Here is a 19,920-nt window from a genome sequence, read left to right on the forward strand (position 1 = left end):
GGAGACCAACAACATGGTATCATACTAGACGCTGAACAAAATCAAAACCAAGATGGCCTGATTTTCTGTAAATGAGAGAGGAGGAGGGAACAAATCAATAGAAATCAGATGAGAAACTGGAAGACGTCAACAATCTTCCATCTTTAGAAATGTGAGCGCAAACTGGGGGGCATAGAAAGGGACTAGACTCCTGCCCCAGAAGCAATAAGACATCTGCTCGAGAAGAGACCAGAACATAGCAACTCCAGAAGGGACCAGACATCAGCTTCAGAAGGGACCAGATACCTGCACTAGAAGGGCTTTTTCTAGAACTTAGATCTGATTCTTTAGCCTTAGGCTTTGAACCTATACTGCAAGGAACCCAATATGTCAATTTAGCCATCGCCGGAGGGACATTGGAAATAGAGGGAGAGAGCAGACTGAGGTCCCTGGGCCCTCCATACCTGCCCCACCCTGATGTAGCATTCATTTTGGGGTCTCATGCAAGATGGAGGGAACCTCCTGATAAAAGAGGTGGAAGGGGTGAAAAAACGGGAGAGGGCGGTCTGAATCCCATAAAAACCAATAAAAACCTTGTGCTGGGGTAGATTCCATCAGAAGGGCTGGAAACCTCTTCCAAGCATCTCTGTAACGTGTTGTTGCCTTTACCCCTCTGTCTAAAGGATGTTCACATAGACTCAGGATTGAAAGCCCAGCGTTATATACCTAGGCGATGGTTCCTCCCACCCCATGAAGCAGAGGACTCTTCAAGTCAATTAGGGCCAGGGAGCCTTCATGTTGCATTAAGTAACATTCCAGAAAGTTCCTACGTCAGGTACTGACAGATCAAGGATAAATCTCGGGGCTGTGGAGTGGCAGCTGGTCATGGAGACCTCATGTGTGAAGACCTGAAGCTCCTCCCTGGAGGTGTGGTGAGCGTGTTAATAGCATATTCATGTGGTGGGAAGTGAGACACTGTGGGATATTGTCTTTCCCAACTGTTACCACAAACCAATCTCCTGTTTTCACCTGGTCTACACGGGGCAGTAAACAGAGTGCAAGGAAGGTTCGAGAGCTTCATAGGGGTCTTTGGAAGAGTCAGTTTTCTTAACAGCTTTCAAGAACAGAGTTCTTCCCTGTGCAACATGTGTAACTTCTTACACACACACACACCCCCTTTATATACCTCCCCATAATCACCCACACCCCACCCTTCCACTCCGTTTTCTGTCCCTCTTTGTCCCTTGAATCCCAGACAGAAGCCAACAGCCTGTGGCCTCCTAGGAGGGACATTACCTCTTTGGAGAGCCTGGTGAAGAGGTCCCCACCCCGCAGGAAGTCCAAGATCAGGTAGAGTTTCCCTTCCGTCTGAAAGGCTGTGGGAGGACAGAGAGTGAGCATGTCAGTGTCACGGTCCTCATGGTCCCCTGGAGTGGACAGGGTGCTTTAACTCAAGCATTACTGTGTAGTCATTTCAGAAACGGGGCTGGAACCAGTCGCAGACAGCTTGCCAGGGGCAGGATTAGGGACAGGGAGCCAATATTAATGAGTCCTGTCTGCCTCTGTCACTTTTATTACGAGTCTTGAGACTTTTTCCTCATTTCTCTCCCTTCCCTTCCTGTCTTCCTTCCCCCACTCCTTCCTTTTTTAATCATAAAGGGGATTGAAAGGCACAGGGAGAAAAGGATTTGTAGGTTCCGACTCACTGTCATTATCACCATGATCAGCGTTGGGCTTTGGGGACAAACAGGTGTCGGCAGAGACACTTTTGCTAGAAGCTGTTTGGAGGAGCAGGATGACAGCCTCTAACGATGTTTGGTTGAGTACCCTTTCCTTCCTATCCAATTGCATTCTCACAACTTGGGGTTCAAGGGCACCCATCGTTTGAGTCCTTCTTTAATGGCAGCACTGGTGACAGGTTGGCCTGGCTACTGGACATGGCAGTGGGGCTTGTGTTCTAGGTTTAATCAAATGCCACAATTATGGGCTTACTGCTTAGGCTTCAGGCCTCTGGCAGCACACAGCGCTCCCACCCACCACTGAGCCAGGGCGTGCCTCAGTAAAGGGGGCTGAATGCCATGGAGGGTCAAGAGAGACCAGGACCACCACTACTGGGTGGCCAGCCAGTTCAGTGGGACTGATGCCGTGTCGCTGCTCATCCTTCTACATGCAGAGGAAGCACGGCAGGAAGCGTCCCGATGGCTGCACACCTCAACACTTCCTGATTTCTAAAAGTAAATGCTAAGGTCACTGGAGATGGTGACTTTCAGAAACATATGGCCTCTAACTAGAAGACCCTTGGTCAGAATTGTGTCACCTGGAGTGTGGATTAAATGCTCTATCCTAGGGCCTGACAGGCAGACGGAGAACGTGTATCATTTGATCAACCAGAGGTAATACAGAGGATGCGATTAAAACTCTTTGTAAGACATCCACTTCTCAACTTCTGCAGAAAACACCCTGGATGCCAGCTGCAATGCCATGTAGTATTGGATCTGCCAACAGGCCTGAGGGGTGACAGCCACCACATGGCTTCTAGAAAGTCCACACCTGTATCCGCTCATACTACTTCTTAAAGGAAAAGCCACAGAATTTCCAAACAGGAATGAACCGGTTTCTTAGTAAAACCAGAAACTCACCAGCACACAGCATCAGGCCCCGCCCTCCCACCTCTGGGCCATGTTAACGCTTAGCTCCCGACTTGTGCAAATGTCACAGCAGTGTCTCCCAACTCTGCCCGTCCCGGCGCCTTTCAAACCAACAAGGTGCCACTTTTGTTCTTTTCTGTACATTACTCATGTTAGTTACTCAAGCCAGGTGGTAAACTTTAACACGGCACGCAGGGCTCCACAGTCCTCATTTTATCCGTTTTTACACTTATTGCTTCTCTGAAGAGATAAAAAGGCAGAAGAAAAAGTGAGCGGAGTCGTGCGGTCCCCCAGATATGTGGTTCTGGGAAGACTGTTTGATCCCAGCCTCAGTTTGCTCTTCTGAGAAATGGAAGCAATACTCGTAAGCTACCTTGAAAGGAAGTTTTGGAAGTTCAATAAACTACCATCTTTAAAATGCTTGAAACACAGTATTGACTTAAAATGCAGGAGGGTTCACCATTTCTGCTTTAAAGAAATTACTGGGTCACAAAGCATTTTATTTTGAAGCAACACAAAAATATGTCATAGATTCACCCCAATCTAGGTCAACAGACTTGTTTTCATCAATTAATTAATAATAATTTAATGAATAGTAATATGTAGCCACCTCACATTAGGTCTTGAGTGAAAGATAAGGCATCTTGCTCTTTTAGAGAAGAAAAATACAGAGAGATTAAGGAATCGGGGAGAGAGGGTAACTCCGTCCAGACAGGGCTGGACACTCACACAGGAGAGTCTCCCTCTGACCTATCGTGATTTTTCGATGTCCTGTGATTTGGGAAAAGTGCCCTAGGTCCTCTCAAAAGGAGGTTATTTTACTTAATTTATTTTTACTGTATTTACCATAATGAAGCTTTACAATGAAAGGGTGATTCACTTCTGCCAATATGTCTCTCTCCATCTTCGATCGGACTCGATCTCGAACTGCAAAACAGAAGAATAAAGACTATTAAGAGGCAGGAATTAGGGTTCTGATGAACATGGAATACAAAACACCGAGGCAAATAATTTCCACCAACTGTTAACAAAAGTTTTCAGACACATGAAAAGTTGAAATAGGAGAGTAATGATTGCCCTGAAACCCTCCACTAGATTCAACAATTGCTTACATTCTGATACATCTATGCTCTCTCTCTCTCTCTCTCTCTCTCTCTCTCTCCACACACACACACACACACACACACACACACTTTTGCTAAAAATCTGACAGTAAATAGTCAACACCATGACACCCGACTCTCAGGTGTACTGTCGTGCAGCACCTCCTGCGAATGAGGACAACCTCTTACATAACTAACTCGACTGTCACGCCTAAGAAAATTAGCTGTCATTCCATAATAACATTTAACATCCAACCCAAATTCAAACCCCACACCCATGTCATTTACAGCTGATTTTTTTTTTCCAACCTAGGATCCTGTCAAGGTTCACACATCATATTTGGTTGTTATAGTTACATGTTCTTTTCACTTTTAGAAATAGCCCCACACCTTTTCCCCTTGTCCTTTTTGGAGGACTTCTTGGTAAGTCCAGGCCAGTTTCCTATAGTTTCTTCCTCATTCTGGGTTTGATAGATTAACTGGTGTTCTGACGCTTATATTTCTTGCAAACTGAGGACAGGTCTGAAGGTTTTATGAGACTGAGCCTAAACATTTTTTCACAGACACCTCTGGGTGATGCTGTCGCCTTAGATGGAGCAGATGATGGGTGATGCTGTGTTACTCTCGCTATATGATGATAAATTCAGTGACATGGTTAAGGTGGCAGGCCATCAGTCTCTCACTGTAAAGAGCTACTTGTCCCTTTGTAAATAATGAGTCACCTGTGGGGTGATGTTTTGGTATTGAATGACTTGGGGGTTCCCGACCAATTCTTCATCCAATGGTGACATTATATATATATATATATATATATATATATATATATATATATATATATATCCTTGCTTGAATCATTTAGGGTTACAAAATGTCAATTTCCTCATTTCTGGTGGAACTGGCAATCATGAGCAAGCTTCTTTTCCCTCACTCCCTGAGACTAACTAAGGAGTATGGATTTTGCTATAATGAATTACAATATTATTCTTTTTGGTGCTGACATTGTCTAAAGTTTAGCCATCTGCGAAAACAGATGGAATTAGTTTTGTGGCAAAAACAAACCAACCAACAAACAAAGACCACCACTTGAGAATAAGAATAACTCCAAGATTCCCACAGACAAACTGGTATACCCAGGGCAGTATCCATGTGGTCCCATGTGGGTGATGGCAGAGAATGTCCCCAAATACCCGTAAGTGTGACACGTAGGTAAGTATTGCATCGCTGGGCCAGGCACTTACATTCATCCATACGCGGCCCTATGAGACGCACTTTTACAGTTTCAGTTAAGAAGTCTCCCTACTGGTGGCCATAATGAACAGTGGTCACGAGCACTGGCAAGGACACGGAGAACTTGGGAGCCTGTGCACCGCTGGTGGCTGGAACAGGTGCCATGGGAGGCAGCTTGGCAGGTCCTCAGAGAGGAGGTACGCAGGCAGGGAACTGTTATTTTTAAGAACTGGTTTCTCTAAGTTTCCTCAGGCTACCGAGGAACAGTTTTTCCAAATAAGTGTATATGTTCATTTAAAATAACAAAGATAATACAGTTTCATTAAAAGTGCCTTGACTTTTTAGTTGCAATTAGACTTTTTCTCAGTGACTTTTCATTAGTTTTGCTGTTTTAAATACACAGTGAAACGGTATGTTAATTAATAACTTGAATTTTAGAATCTGAAGACGTATACATTTATTTCAAGCAGTGGACAACAGACGTCCCCAAGAATTATTTTGTTCCTAACTGTTCTCCAATTAAAAGCAATCCCGGTCATAAAAATGGCAGCATGAGTGAGCCTCTTGAAGTCTCCCCTGAAATTTACAACAAATAGAACAACTATAACCCACAAAGGACTCCCTGAGCAGTCGACAGGCAAGAAGACTAAGAGGCTCACTATGGAAATCACCCAAAGGTGGGCAAATTGCACAAGTGGGGGAGGAGGGAAGGGAGAAGTGCGGAGACGGAGCCCGGGGGCGCAGGACGCAGACCTAGCTCAGTGCTCCGAGCTCGCTGCATCCCGGAGCTACCGCAGCTGCGGGAGAGGGAAGCACTCAGACTGCTGGGGTTCCGCTTATGGCCCACAGGGCTGAGAGGGCAGCATATAACACGGCTGAACCCAAGGCTCACGGCGGAGGCCTCAGAGCAAAGACTGAGGGAAGAAGGCTGAAAACGGTGGTTTAAGCCCTCACTGCCGCAGAAAACAGAAGCCTTAGGCACTAGACTAGCCGTCCCCCCCACCCTCCCAGAGCTCACCCCGCCCTCACCTGCCCAGTGCCAGGAGCGGAACAGTAGCAGTGTCAGATCAAAAGAACAGAATATTTGCAGTTCTGAGAACTGTGGTCCGCAGACACAGACTCTCAGCCCAACTCGTTCCAGCAAAGGGGAGGGAGCCATGGAAGCAGGACCAGCTGTGGAGGTAGCCACTGCCACAACTCTGGGCCGCCTCTCACAATCCACCCTGCCCCTGTCTCTGCCTATCTGGGTGGATCCCTGCAGGAGTAAACAGAACTGCTGAAACACACGGGTTCTGAATATGGTGCAGGAAGAGCTTTGAAACTTCAGAAGTTCTCCGCATCCCCCCACAGAGGTGGCGCCATCAGACCCAGGTGAACTATTCACAGAGGAGAAGCCCACCTTCCAGGGAATCCCCCCTTTGTGTGAGAAGCCGGAATACTGCAGAGAAAACATAATTCTACAGTGTGAGAGAGAATAAAAGGCTGCAGTCAGAGAGAAAATAAAATATTCTACCAGCATCTAGTGGAAAACAAAGGAAAGACCACTTTCTATCAACCTGTTACAGAACCCATTCTTGTCTAGGAAGAGAAATAATAAATCATTAATTGCCATGGTATATTATGGAATACCATGGTATATATGGAATAACCAAGGTAACAAGACAGCTCAGAAAGAAAATGAAAAGTCTCCAAATGAACTTAAAAACATGGAAATATGTGACTTAAATGACAGAGAATTCAAGATTGCAGTTCTGAAAAACTCAACAAATGCAAGAAAACACAGATAGGCAGTTTAATGAACTCAGAAACACAATCAAAGAAAAAAATGAAAATTTTACCAAAGAGATTGAAATTTAAAATAAGAACCAAATAGAATTTCTGGAGATTAAGAACTCAATAAAAGAAATGAAGAATGAAATAGCCAGCTTAGGTAGTAGAGTTGAGCAGATGGAGGAAAGAATCAGTGACACCGAAGACAGAAATCTGGAAATCACATGGATGGAAGAAGAAAGATACTTGAGACTTAAAAGAAATGAAAGAATTCTATAACAACCTTCTGGTTCCTTCAGAAAGAGCAATATAAGAATAATGGGCATACCAGAAGGAGAAGAAAGAGACAAGGGAACAGAGAGTATATTCAAACAAATAGTCAACGAGAACTTCCCAAACTTGTGGAAAGAACTGGATCCTCGAATCCAAGAAGCAAATAGAATGCCTAATTACCTCAATCCCAACAGGCCTTCTCCAAGGCACATTGTATTGAAGCTGTCAAAAATTAATGACAAAGAAAGAATCCTCAAGGTAGCCAGGGAAAAGAAGACGGTAACCTACAAAGGAAAGCCCATTAGATTATCACCAGTTTTTTCAGCAGAAACTTTACAATCCAGGAGGGAACGGAATCAAATATTCAAACTATTGAAAGAGAGAAATTATGAGCCAAGAATAATATACCCAGCAAAGATATCCTTTAATATGAAGGAGGAATAAAGACCTTTCCAGACATACAGAAGCTGAAGAAATTTTCTAGCACACGACCTGCACTACAAGAAATACTGAAGGAGGCTATTCAACCAGCATAAATAGGGATAATTTGTGACAACCAAAACATCAAAGGGGGGAGAGTAAAGGCCTGAACTGCAATATGGGAATGGAGAAAGTAAGCGTGCTGAAGAAAGTGGAATACTCTAAATATGAAACTTTCTTTTACATAAACTTAATGGTAACCACTCAAAAAAAAAATACAGAACTGAAATACAGAACGTAATAAAAGAAGAAACAGAGGGAAAAATCATAGAATACCACCACACAGAAATAACAGACAACAAAAAGGCAAAGAACAATGGAGACACATTCTTACCAGAAAATCAAAGATAGAATGATAGGAAATCCTCATATATCAATAATCACTCTAAATGTAAATGGACTGAACTCACCAATAAAAAGGCACAGAGTAGCAGATTGGATCATAAAACTAAACCCAACCATATGCTGCCTCCAAGAGACACATCTCAGCTACAAAGACAAGCATAGACTCAAAGTGAAAGGGTGGAAATTGACACTCCAAGCAAATGGTATCCAGAGAAAATCAGGTGTAGTCATACTGATATCAGATGAAACAGACTTCAGGATATAAAAGGTAACAAGACAAAGATGGACATTTCATAGTGATAAAGAAGACATAACAGTCATCAATATTTATGCCCCCAATCAGGGAGCATCCAAATACACCAAGCAACTACTAACAGAACTAAAGGGAGAAGCTGACCAAAACACAATTATAGTAGGGGACCTAAATACATCATTGACAGCTATGGATAGATCATCCAAACAGAAAATAAATAACGAAATAGCAGCCCTAAATGACACATTAGATGAAATGGACATAATTGACATTTATAGAGCACTTCACCCTAGTACATCAGACTATACATTATTTTCTAGTGTACATGGAACATTCTCAAGGATAGACCATATATTGGGACATAAAACTAGCCTCAGCAAATTTAAGAAGATTAAAACCATACCAAGCATATTCTCTGATCACAAGGCTTTGAAATTGGATATCAACTACAAAAAGAAAGCAGGAAAAACCACAAATATGTGGAGATTAAACAACATACTTTTAAAGAACGACTGGGTCAGAGAAGAAATAAGAGAAGAGATCAAAAGATACATAGAAACAAGTGAGAATGAAAATACATCCTACCAAAATTTTTGGGATGCAGCGAAAGTAGTTTCAAGAGGGAAATTTATATCATTACAGGCCTATCTCAAGAAACAAGAAAAATCCCAGATAAATAACCTCATATTACACCTTAAAGAACTAGGAAAAGAAGAACAAAGAAAACCCAAGGTCAGCAGAAGAAAGGAAATAATAAAAATCAGAGCAGAACTAAATGAAATAGAGAACAAAAAGACAATAGAAAAAATTAATGTGACAAACAGCTGGTTCTTTGAATAATTAACAAAATTGACAAACCCTTGGCTAGACTAACATAAAAAGACAAAAGACACTAATAAAATCAGAAATGAAAAGGGGGGAAATTATCACGGATGCCAAAGAAATACAAAGGATCATCCAAGAATACTATGAAGGACTATATGCCACCAAATTCAATAACCTAGAAGAAATAGACAACTTCTTAGAAACATATATCCTTCCTAGGCTGAACTATGAAGAACTGGAAAATCTAAACAGACCGATCACCAGTAAGGAAATTGAATCAGTCATTCGAAACCTTCCCAAAAGCAAAAGTCCAAGACCAGATGGCTTCACTAGTGAATTCTACCAAATCTTCAAAGAGGATCTAATACCTGTCCTACTCAAACTCTTCCAAAAAACTGAAGAATACACAATATTCCCTAACTCATTTTATGAGGCCAAAATTACCCTGATACCAAAACCTGGTAAGGATAGCACAAGAAAAAGAATATTACAGACCAATATCTCTGATGAATACAGATGCAAAAATCCTAAACAAAATTCTAGCAAATTGAATGCAACAATGCATTAAAAAGATTATTCATCACGACCAAGTGGGGTTCATCCCCGGGGCACAAGGATGGTTCAACATCCGCAAATCCATCAATGTGATACATCACATAAACAAAATAAAGGACAAAAATCATATGATTATATCAATCGATGCAGAAAAAGCATTTGACAAGATATAACATCCATTTATGATTAAAATACTTAATAAAATATGTCTAGAAGGAAAATATCTTAACATAATAAAGGCCATATATGACAAGCCCTCAGCTAATCTCATAATTAACGGTGAAAAACTGAAGCCCTTTGCTCTACGTTCAGGAACATGACAGGGCTGTCCCCTATCACCTATGCTTTTCGACATAGTGTTGGAAGTCCTCGCCAAAGCAATCTGGCAAGAGAAAGAAAGAAACAGCATCCAAATTGGGAATGAAGAAGGTAAAAACTGTCACTCTTTGCAGATGACATGATGTTATATATAGGAAACCCTATAGACTCCACCAAAAAGCTATTAGAAACAATAAACGAATACAGTAAAGTTGCTGGCTACAAAATCAATGTACAAAAGTCCATTGCATTCCTATATACTAACAATGAAATATCAGAAAAAGAAACAATGACAAAAAAAACAATTGCTTTTGCAATAGCAACAAAAAGAACAAAATACCTAGGAATAAACGTAACCAAGGGTGTGAAAGACTTATATGCCGAAAACTATAAGACATTTTTAAAAGAAATTGAAGAAGCACAAAGAAATGGAAAGACATTCTGTGCTCATGGATTGGAATAATCAACGTAGTTAAAATGGCCATATTACCCAAAACAATATACAGATTTAATGCAATCCCCATCAAAATCCCAATGGCATTTTTAAAAGAAACAGAACAAAAAATCATCAGATTTGTATGGAACCACAAAAGACCACAAATAGCCAAAGCAATCCTAAGGAAAAAAAAACAAAGCTGGAGGTATCACACTCCCTGACTTTAGCTTGTACTACAGGGCAACAATAATCAAAACAGCATGGTATTGGCAGATAAACAGACACACTGACCAATGGAACAGAATTGAGAACCCAGAAATAAAACCACATACATATGGACAGATAATTTTTAACAAAGAAGCAAAAAACATACAATGGAGGAAAGACAGCCTCTTCAATAAATGGTTCTGGGAGATTAGAAAGCCACATGCAAAAGAATGAAACTGGACTGCTGTCACTATGTACCAAAATTAATTCAAAATGGATCAAAGATCTAAGCATAAGACCTGAAACAATAAACTGCAGAGAAGAAAACATAGGTACTAAACTTATAGACCTTGGGTTCAAAGAGCATTTCATGAATTTGACTCCAAAGGCAATGGAAGTAAAAGCTAAAATAAATGAATGGGACTATATCAAACTCAAAAGCTTCTGCACAGCAAAAGAAACCATCGACAAAATAAAGAGGCAACCAACTGAATGGGAGAAGGTTTTTGCAAACAGTGCCTCCGATAAGGGGCTAATATCCAAAATATACAAGGAACTCATGAAACTCAACAACAAAAAAACAAACAACCCAACTGAAAAATGGGCAGAGGACCTCAAGAGACATTTCTCTAAAGAAGACATACAAATGGCAAATAGACATATGAAAAACTGCTCAACATCACTTATCATTAGAGAAATGCAAATAAAAAGTACAGTGAGATATCACCTCACCCCAGTCAGAATGGCTATAATCAAGACAAATAGTAACAAGTGTTGGAGAGGCTGTGGAGAAAAAGGAACCCTCATACACTGTTGGTGGGAATGCAGACTGGTGCAGCCGCTATGGAAGGCAGTGTGGAGGTTCCTCAAAAAACTAAGAATAGAATTACCATATGAGCCAGCAATCCCTCTCCTGGGTATCTACCCAAAAAATCTGAAAACATGTATACATAAAGACACATGTGCGCCAATGTTCATTGCAGCTTTGTTTACAATGGCCAAGACATGGAAACAACCAAAATGTCCTTCGATAGATGAATGGATAAAGAAGTTGTGGTACATATACACAATGGAATACTATTCGGCGGTAAGAAAAGGTGATATAGGACCATTTGTGACAACATGGATGGATCTTGAGAGTATAATGCTAAGCGAAATAAGTCAGACAGAAAAAGCAGAGAACCATATGATTTCGCTGATATGTGGTATATAAACGAAAAACAACAAAAGAACAAGACAAACAAATGAGAAACAAGAACTCATAGACACAGACAATAGTTTAGTGGTTACCAGAGGGTAAGGGGGGTGGGGGGTGGGAGATGAGGGTAAAGGGGGTCAAATATATGGTGATGGAAGGAGATCTGACTCTGGGTGGTGAACACACAATGGGATTTATAGATGATGTGATACAGAATTGTACATCTGAAATCTATGTAATTTTACTAACAACTGTCACCCCAATAAACTTTAATTTAAAAAAAAGCAATCTCACCTGCTATTTAAAAACAGAAAGAAGGTATGCGTGAACACAGTACTGCTATACAACCCAGCAATTGCATTCCTAGGTGTGTACCCAAGCTAGTTAAAACAGGGCTCTAACGGACACCTGGAGTCCTGTCTGCACAGCAGCATTATTCACCCCAACTGTCCCTGGACAGATGACTGAGAAACGACATGTGGTTCATCCGTAAAATGGAGTATAATTCGGCCTTCAAAGGACATAAAATCCTGATACCTGCTCAATATGGATGAAGCTTGAAAACATTATGTTCAGTGAAATAAGCCAGACACAGAACATCAATACTGTGCGATTCCACTTCCACGAGGGATTTGGAGTTGTCACATTCAGAGAGACAGAAAGTGGAACGGTGGTGCCCGGGGCTGGGGCGGGGAGTGAGGAGTAGTGTGTAATGGGGGCAGCGGCTGTTTGGGGTGATGGAAAGTTTGGGGATAGATAGCAGTGATGGCTACACAATGCTATGAATGTGTTTAGTGCCACTTACAAGGGGTTAAAATGACCAATATTATATTTTGGATTAGGGTTAGGGAAACCAAAGGCCATAAGAGCCTGGTGAAACAATTAGGAAAAGATCTTACGTTCAAATTTCCAAGGGGCTGTCTACTTATAGTGAAAAAGTAAATAGCTGTTTCCTCCCTACATTTTACATTAAGAAAACGCATCTAGATCTATGAAAGAGTTAAGTGTTGAGAATCGAGCCACAAAAATGGTAACGAAGATGCATACCTATCTGAAGTCTGGGCGGGAATCTTTTGTTCATAAAGGCAACTGAAGAGATGACAGGAAAGAGAGAGAGGCTGAGTTACAAAACACCTACAAACTGGCCATCTAGAAAGATCATCACGTTCAAAGACAAACAAAAAATTTAGAGATTGTCTGAAACACACAGAAAAAGGGCCAGGAGCCTAAGTCACCACAATATATAAATAGTCTCATCAAGTCTAAATAATAGAGAAAGGAACCAAGACTATAGCCCTGACAGACAACGTAATGTAACACAGATTAAACACATCAGTTCGGGAAAACGTGTCCACAGATGTGTTTTGTAAGATTGACTCCATGGGCATACACTGACAAAACACAAGCAAACATCAGCTCTAGGGTGGCAGGAAACAGGAAATGGCTGTGTTCACTCCAGGACAGGGTTTATCACTGCAGACAACTAACTGTGTAACTGACCATGCCTGGTTTCCATGGACCCCTGCAGGGACACGTGAAAGATGTCAAAGGACAGTCGTCACACCAGGTGATGCCCTTCAGATATGAAAAAAGCCCCATGAGACCAGCTCTCCAAAGGTGACTGGGGGTTCTCCAGGTCTGTGCAAATTCTACTTTGTTGGGCAAGGTCCCCATTCTGACCCCACCAGTGCCCTCTCTTTGTGGTGTTGGTCACTCCTGGGCCAGATCCACAGATGGAGTGAAAGGGCTGGGACCATGGCTCTGCCATTTGACCGACAGCCACGGACGGTCCTTCCACTAAGAAAGAAAAAGACAATGAGGGAAGGTGCGCCATTTCTGAGGCAGAGCATGTTCACGCTGCCTGGTGGACAACTAAGGCTTCCGAGACGCTTTCCCTCCTAAGACCTAGATGCACAAAAAAGAAAGCCCAGAGATGACTCCTTCATCCTTCCACTGTCACTGTGCCAGTGAGTCACAGAAATCAGACAGTGACATGTGGGCAGCACTCTCCCGCCGGGCAGTTGTAGACCAGAGCGTGGAGTCTGCAGCCAGGCCATGGGCCCCCGTGGTGGTTTTCCTCACATACTTACGGGTGAGCCCGGAACCGAGTGGGCTTGCTACTATGGATGTAAAAAGAAAAATGTTCCAGGCTATTTTGAGATTCACTAACAAACCGTAGGTATTGGGGAGAAATGAACTTTTTTTGGTACTTTATATCAGCCCTGTACTTGTGGCCTACCTGAAACGGGGAGCACTAGGGTGACATGGTTTGTGGTTTGCTTTGCTCTGAACAGCAATCTGTACCTGCCAGTATCAGCTCTGACCTTCATGTGTCCTTCAGCCGGCGTGGCCCTTGGCTGCCCCTAGGGCTGAGATGAAGGTGGGGACACCTATAAATTCATCCTGCTGTGCAGGACACAGGCTCCTCCCCAGGAACCCAGGGAGGAAGCACATTCTGATGTCACTCTGGTGGACACGAAACACTAGGAAAACCAGAGCGAACTTCTGACCCCCTCCCCCTTTGGATCAGGCCATGTCTTCATGACTTCCAAGTCCCACAGCCCTTTACCCAACTTTGGGTGGACCTACTCCTTTGTGCTCATGAGGAATTGAAGGTTCAGGACATTCCAAACTGTTGATTTTGTTTCCACAATCATGTGGCCTGTTCTGAATGTTTATGAGTTAAACAGTTGGCCGATGCCCCTGTCAGTCCTAAAAGATGTCTCCATAAGCACAGTCCTTGGAGGGCTCAGGGCAAGTGAAAATCAAAATGCAAGTGGGCCTTTTTGCCAGCCAGCCTGATGAGGTGGACACTGGAGCCAGTGGTTCTGAACCTGAGGCCCCCTCTGGGCACCTGCACGCCCACCCTCCTGCGAGTCACCAAGACTCCCTGTAGATGGCCGAAGCGATCTTATGGCACTAGTTGGGGACATGCTCACGAAATGGATCTCCAAGTATGTGGCAACTGAAAGCTTCATAAGCCTCCCTGGTAAGAATAAGTAACTTATTTTGGAGGATGGATTTACTTAGGAAAGCTCCATCTGCAACGAGGGGACCCGAAACCCTCTCTTCAGAGTTGGATACCATTACCTGAATTTGTCTGTCTGATTTTTAAATGATCTCTACTCCTATAATTACTTTGTTACATTAACTACCAGATTGTGTCACATTACATTATGTTACATTATGTAACATTTCATTATAGTATATATAGAAGATATTTTAAAAGAAAATTGAGGGTAAGATAAAAATAAATGTTAATAAGTGATCTATCAGTCACTGTGAAGATAAGAAAGGAGCTAGTAAGCACACCTTAGGAAAGCACAGGGGGCATGGCGGGTGGGACGCTGGACATGCAGTGACCGCCCAGAGGACCAAAGAGGACAGCTTCCACCCACACCACTGCAGACTGCTCTAGTCACAAAGAGGCATGACGGTGACAGATGATGGCTCGGGGGTCCAGGCAGCACAACTTTAAGGATTCTGAAGACAGAGCTGGTGCACAAGGTTTCAGCCACATCAGGTTCCGCCCGGCTGAGCGACTGCTGCTCACCACTTGTTCCTTTGCCCATGAAACCCTACTGGGTTTGAGATCATGCCCCGAGCGGCCTCCTGGCTGCAGAATAACAATCCATCTTCACACAACGTCTTTTGCCTACAAAGGTCTAACTCAGCAAAAAGTGGCCCCCCATGAGAAGTGGCCGAAAGTTTGCAATGTTTACTCCAGAGAAAAAAGAGAGGAAGAAAACTGAATAATAAACATTGTGAACCACATGGATTACCAGATCAGGCACACCTCCCCAGGATTCAGCCTCTTTCTCTATACTAAGTGATTTAAAAGAAGACCAACCTGCTTATTTAACTAACTTCTTTACCGGAGAACCTTTCTGTGGATCAGTCTTCTGTATTTACACTGCACAGGTATTAAAGATGACAAGCAGTGGAAAAAAGCAATTTCCTACTTTTTCATATCTACAAGATATGCAAATTTGGTAGAAACAAACATATAGAGAACCCCCATGTACACAGGTGGTGTATAATAACGAATGGGAGTGCCTAGTACATTGGGACAAGGGACAAGACACGCCCCCAAGAGCCCGAGAAACACAGGAGTCAGAGGTGCCTAAGGGGGAGTCATTTCATTGTACCTTTCATCTCAGACCATCTACTGGGAAAAGAAATGCCCGAGAGAGCAGAGACCTCAGGCACAACCAGCTGGCACATGGCCTCCTGATGAAGACACGCAGCAAGGTGAGACAGGGAGAAGGATGACCTGTGACTCCATGCCCTCCAAAGCACGGGACTGTGTGTGAGGGCTTCACTGCTTTGTGCCTCAGTTTCCTCCTTTGTAAAAAGAAGATGATAAGACCAGTAGGGACACTTAACATGTATGGTTGAAATTGGCCTTAGCCCTCCACCCCCGGAATTTACAATCATCCAAATGCAAATCAAATAACATACATGAATTCGTGTAGAAATAATATCTATTCAAACTAAGGGGCTGATTGAAGCTTAGTTTCTGAGTAAGTCCGTTTCTAAAGGAAGCATCTCAGTGCAAGAGAGAAGGCCATGAATAAAATGGTGCTGAAAGTGACATTCTCAGGTTGGAAAGCACTGAGCTGGCTCTGAGCAGGGACTAGGGCATGATGTTGTCACCCACAGGAATACAATACACGCGTGCCTGTCCTGGTCCCCACACGGCCTAGTGCACCTGGGGACATTCCAGGAGATGGAAGCAGAGCTTCTTAAAGAAGGTGGGGGGTGAGCAGAAGTCAGCCTCAGGTCCACGGCCCTCCCCCTCACCGCAAGGCCACCGCCGGAACCCACCACAGACGCCAAGAAACACACGTGAGATCACCAGCACTGTCTGTTCATTACTTAACTGTATAAACAAAAAGATTTTGCCAGAATAATATTTTTCTTCTCCTTGAGAACCAACAAGACACAAACCCCATCGATTTCCTTCTGATTTCCTTCAAAGCAGGGGATGCCTATCACTGTTGGGCTTTGAAAGTTTATCTCACAAGGAAAATGGTGGAAACACTAGCTAGGCATGAAAACACAGGTCAAGTCCTACCAGAAAATTGTCACTGCAAAGAGCTACTTCACATAAGAAGCTCTGTCCATGTGGATGCTGACACACAGTGCAGGACGAGCTGCCCCGTGGGTGTGTGGCCACGGTCACGACACAGGGACCAGCTGTCCTTTGGAATCGGCATGATCCGAGGCTCTTCACGCCTTAGCTGGAGGGAGAGGCTGAACCAGGAGGTAACTTCTTCTAACCTGACGGCCACGTACTCACCTCCCTCCCCAATGCCCCCCTCAATCACACCCAAACCAAACCAAACCAAAAGGGCCCAAAGACCATTTTTATGGAGCAAAGGACCAGAGGTGAACACAGCTGCCCCGTGCTGAAGCTCGGCTGTCCAGCAGCACTGCACAGGTATCGGTGGGCCTCGTCCTCACAACGCTGTGAGGTGGACACTGTTCTGACACCATGTCACCCTAAGGAGCAGGGCACGGAGGCCAGGAGAGCTTTCCCAAGGGGACGCAGCCAGTCGAGTTCGGGCTGGATGAGGCCCCTGAGTTGGGCTCCCAACCACGGCACCAGGGGTGGCACACTACAGACACGGGGCGGGGGGGGGTGTCCACCGGGGGGAGGGGAATACCAATTCTCACGCCCAGGACACATCCAGACCCACTAATTTAGAATCCTGGGGAGTGGCCTCCAGGCGTCAGCATTGTATGAATGTCCCATGGGCACTTCCAACCAGCAGCCAAGGCTGGAACCACTATTGTCACTGTGGTGACAGCTGCCACTTGGCAGCTCACTAAATCCGGACTGAGATCAGGCGCGCTCCAGTTCTGGTGTCATGCTTGGGATGTGTACAGTCTTTTATGCCGAATTCCCACAGCACCGAATGGGCACATCACCCTTTGGCATTTATTCCATGGAACTGTGGCATCATGGACACAGAAACTCTGTCAGCTGAAGAAGTTGAACATTTTCGAAGGGTCCTTAAGTGACGAGGAGACACGCAGTGCCATCCACGTGAGGTGGGAAGATGAGGAGAAAGGAGTGGGGGAGGGGCCAGCACCCCTGCCAGCCCGTGACACCTCCTGCTGCTGGAGCAGCTGGCTTTCCCACAGAAACGAACGCACCACCTCTCTAAAGAGGAGCAGGCGCCTGACAACTGCAAACTGCTGAAAGACCAAACAGAGCTGTCAGACTTGCATCCTTCATGTCCGGTTATTTGTTACCCCACTGACAACAATTCTCACTTCACACACGACACTCGTGTCTTTGAGAACAATCTGGAGTTTTACAATTATTTCCACAAGCCCTCCGCCCCCTTTCCGTCTTTTCCTTTTGGAAACAATTTCCCTGTTGCGTCTTCCCTTGGATGGCTGTCTGTACTTTCAGGTTTCATCTCTGACAGTGGGAGTGTCAGCGCCGTTGCCACAACACTCCTTTTCTCTTTCACATTCTTCAGAAAATGAATTGGCTTGCAAACTGGTGAGGTTGTAAGGATGGAGCCTGAGTTATGGACTATTTTCTGAGTTTATGGAATCTTTTAGTAACCCAGGCTAATGGAATGCAGAGGTGTTAGAGCAAAAACAAATTTAAATAATCCTTTGAACCAGTCCTCCTCTTTCACAAAGGGGGGAGAAGTGAAAGTGTAGAGAGGCCCAGTGGTGCATGAGGGCGGTGTCCCCTCTGTACGTCCCCGTCCTCCTGTGACTGGCTGCAAGTACCACCAGGCGCAAAGGGCTGTGTCATCAAACTTTTTTGTTTTCTCTTAGGAAAACAAATTCCAGTTGCATTTCTGGAAATAAAACACACCTATTTTTTTAATGATGGACCATTACGGGAAGCTAAAAAAAAACACTGTATGATATAAAATAAAGTTTGGGTTTAAAGCTGGGTTTCAAGGAGCACAGGGAATGGGAGATTTTCTACTCCTTTATGCTTATATGGCCTATTGTCACAATGTAAGAGTGACTACACAGTCAAGCACATTGTTCCGGAATATTTTACAATAACTTTACATTACAAGAAGTCAAGTATGTTTCATTTGTGTTGAAAACTTTAAATATGGAGAAGAGAGAAAAACATAAACGCTACCAATAATCATACAGCTGTTTTCATCGTGGCATCTTTCCTGCTGGCATATGTTCAATATCAGTACAGCTCGTGTACTGGTGGAGATGCTTGTGCCTTTAACGATATTAGGATCGGTCTGCACACATGCTTATCTCCTGCCTCATCCGTGTAACACGGTACCAGAGACTGTCTCAGGGACCCCGGGCTGGATGATAAATCAATGTGGAAAGTCATGCATCCACGAAGGTGAAATCACTGAGGCAGTGCTTTGCACCTGAGCGGAGAGGTGAAGGTTAACACGGATGGAATACAGACTTAGCAACCATTAGGCAGAGAGGAATTCCAGCTCCCTGCCTCAACCTCACCCCTTCCGAGCAGCGTGGACAGCCAGTCCCTCAGGTTCTAACCCACTCCTACGTTTTCTCCTCGTCCTTTCAGGGGGAGGAGTAGGGGGTTGTATGAGGGGAGAAAGAAGGAACAGGTGTGATTTAAAGAGAAAAGGAACAACTGAAGGTCACGGTGCCCTGACTGGCAAGATGAATATGGAATCTGCTGATGGAAAGCAATCTGCTGATGGGTGTGTGATCACGGTCGGAGGACAATGTGACTGAAAGGATGGACCGTCACAGCTTCCCGTTTCTGCCGCCTTTGTCTTCATCTGCAGAAACCTGCCTGCTCTGTCGGGGAGGGTCGAGCTCAATGCTTTGAGGATGAAAAAGTGGGTTTTAGCAAATGGCCGTGTTATTTAGCAGCTATTGGCTTTTAAAATGACAGCTTCACTGAGACGTAATTTGTATACCATTCAATTTTCTCGTTTAAAGTGCATAATTCAATGGTTTTTAGAATATTCACAGCTATGCAGCCATCACCACAATCAATTGTAAAACAGTTCCATCACTCAAAAAGAAACCCGTACCTATTATTAATCATTCCTTTTGCTCCTCTAAGTGCTCTTTCCCTAAGGGCCCCCAGCTCCTGGCAACCACTAATCTACTTTCTGTCTATGGATTTGCCTCTGCTGTTCTTTCACATAAAGGGAATCATACAATCTGGGGAGCTTGGTGCCTGGCTTCTTTCACTTAGTTTGCAAGATTCATGTTCATTGTAACATGCATCAGTATTTCTTTCTTTCTTTTTTTTTATTGCCGAATAATATGCCATTGTATGGCCATAACACATTTCATTTTCCCATTGATTG

The 19,920-nt window shown here is 43.7% G+C and overlaps 1 protein-coding gene across 3 annotated transcripts in view; it reads right to left on the bottom strand.

Moving 5' to 3' along the window:
- RPS6KA2 (ribosomal protein S6 kinase A2) overlaps positions 1–19,920 on the bottom strand; it is a 224,282-nt gene that overhangs the window by 52,456 nt on the left and 151,906 nt on the right. For all 3 annotated transcript variants that reach the window (XM_033100429.1, XM_033100428.1, XM_033100427.1), the window contains exons 4-5: positions 3,474–3,554; positions 1,276–1,355 (exon numbers count right to left, since the gene is read on the bottom strand). In XM_033100429.1, coding sequence (XP_032956320.1) covers positions 1,276–1,355; positions 3,474–3,554 — 161 coding nt within the window. The remainder of the gene's footprint in view (positions 1–1,275; positions 1,356–3,473; positions 3,555–19,920) is intronic.

Source organism: Rhinolophus ferrumequinum, assembly GCF_004115265.2.
Source record: "Rhinolophus ferrumequinum isolate MPI-CBG mRhiFer1 chromosome 3 unlocalized genomic scaffold, mRhiFer1_v1.p scaffold_36_arrow_ctg1_4, whole genome shotgun sequence".
Lineage (NCBI taxonomy): Eukaryota > Metazoa > Chordata > Mammalia > Chiroptera > Rhinolophidae > Rhinolophus > Rhinolophus ferrumequinum.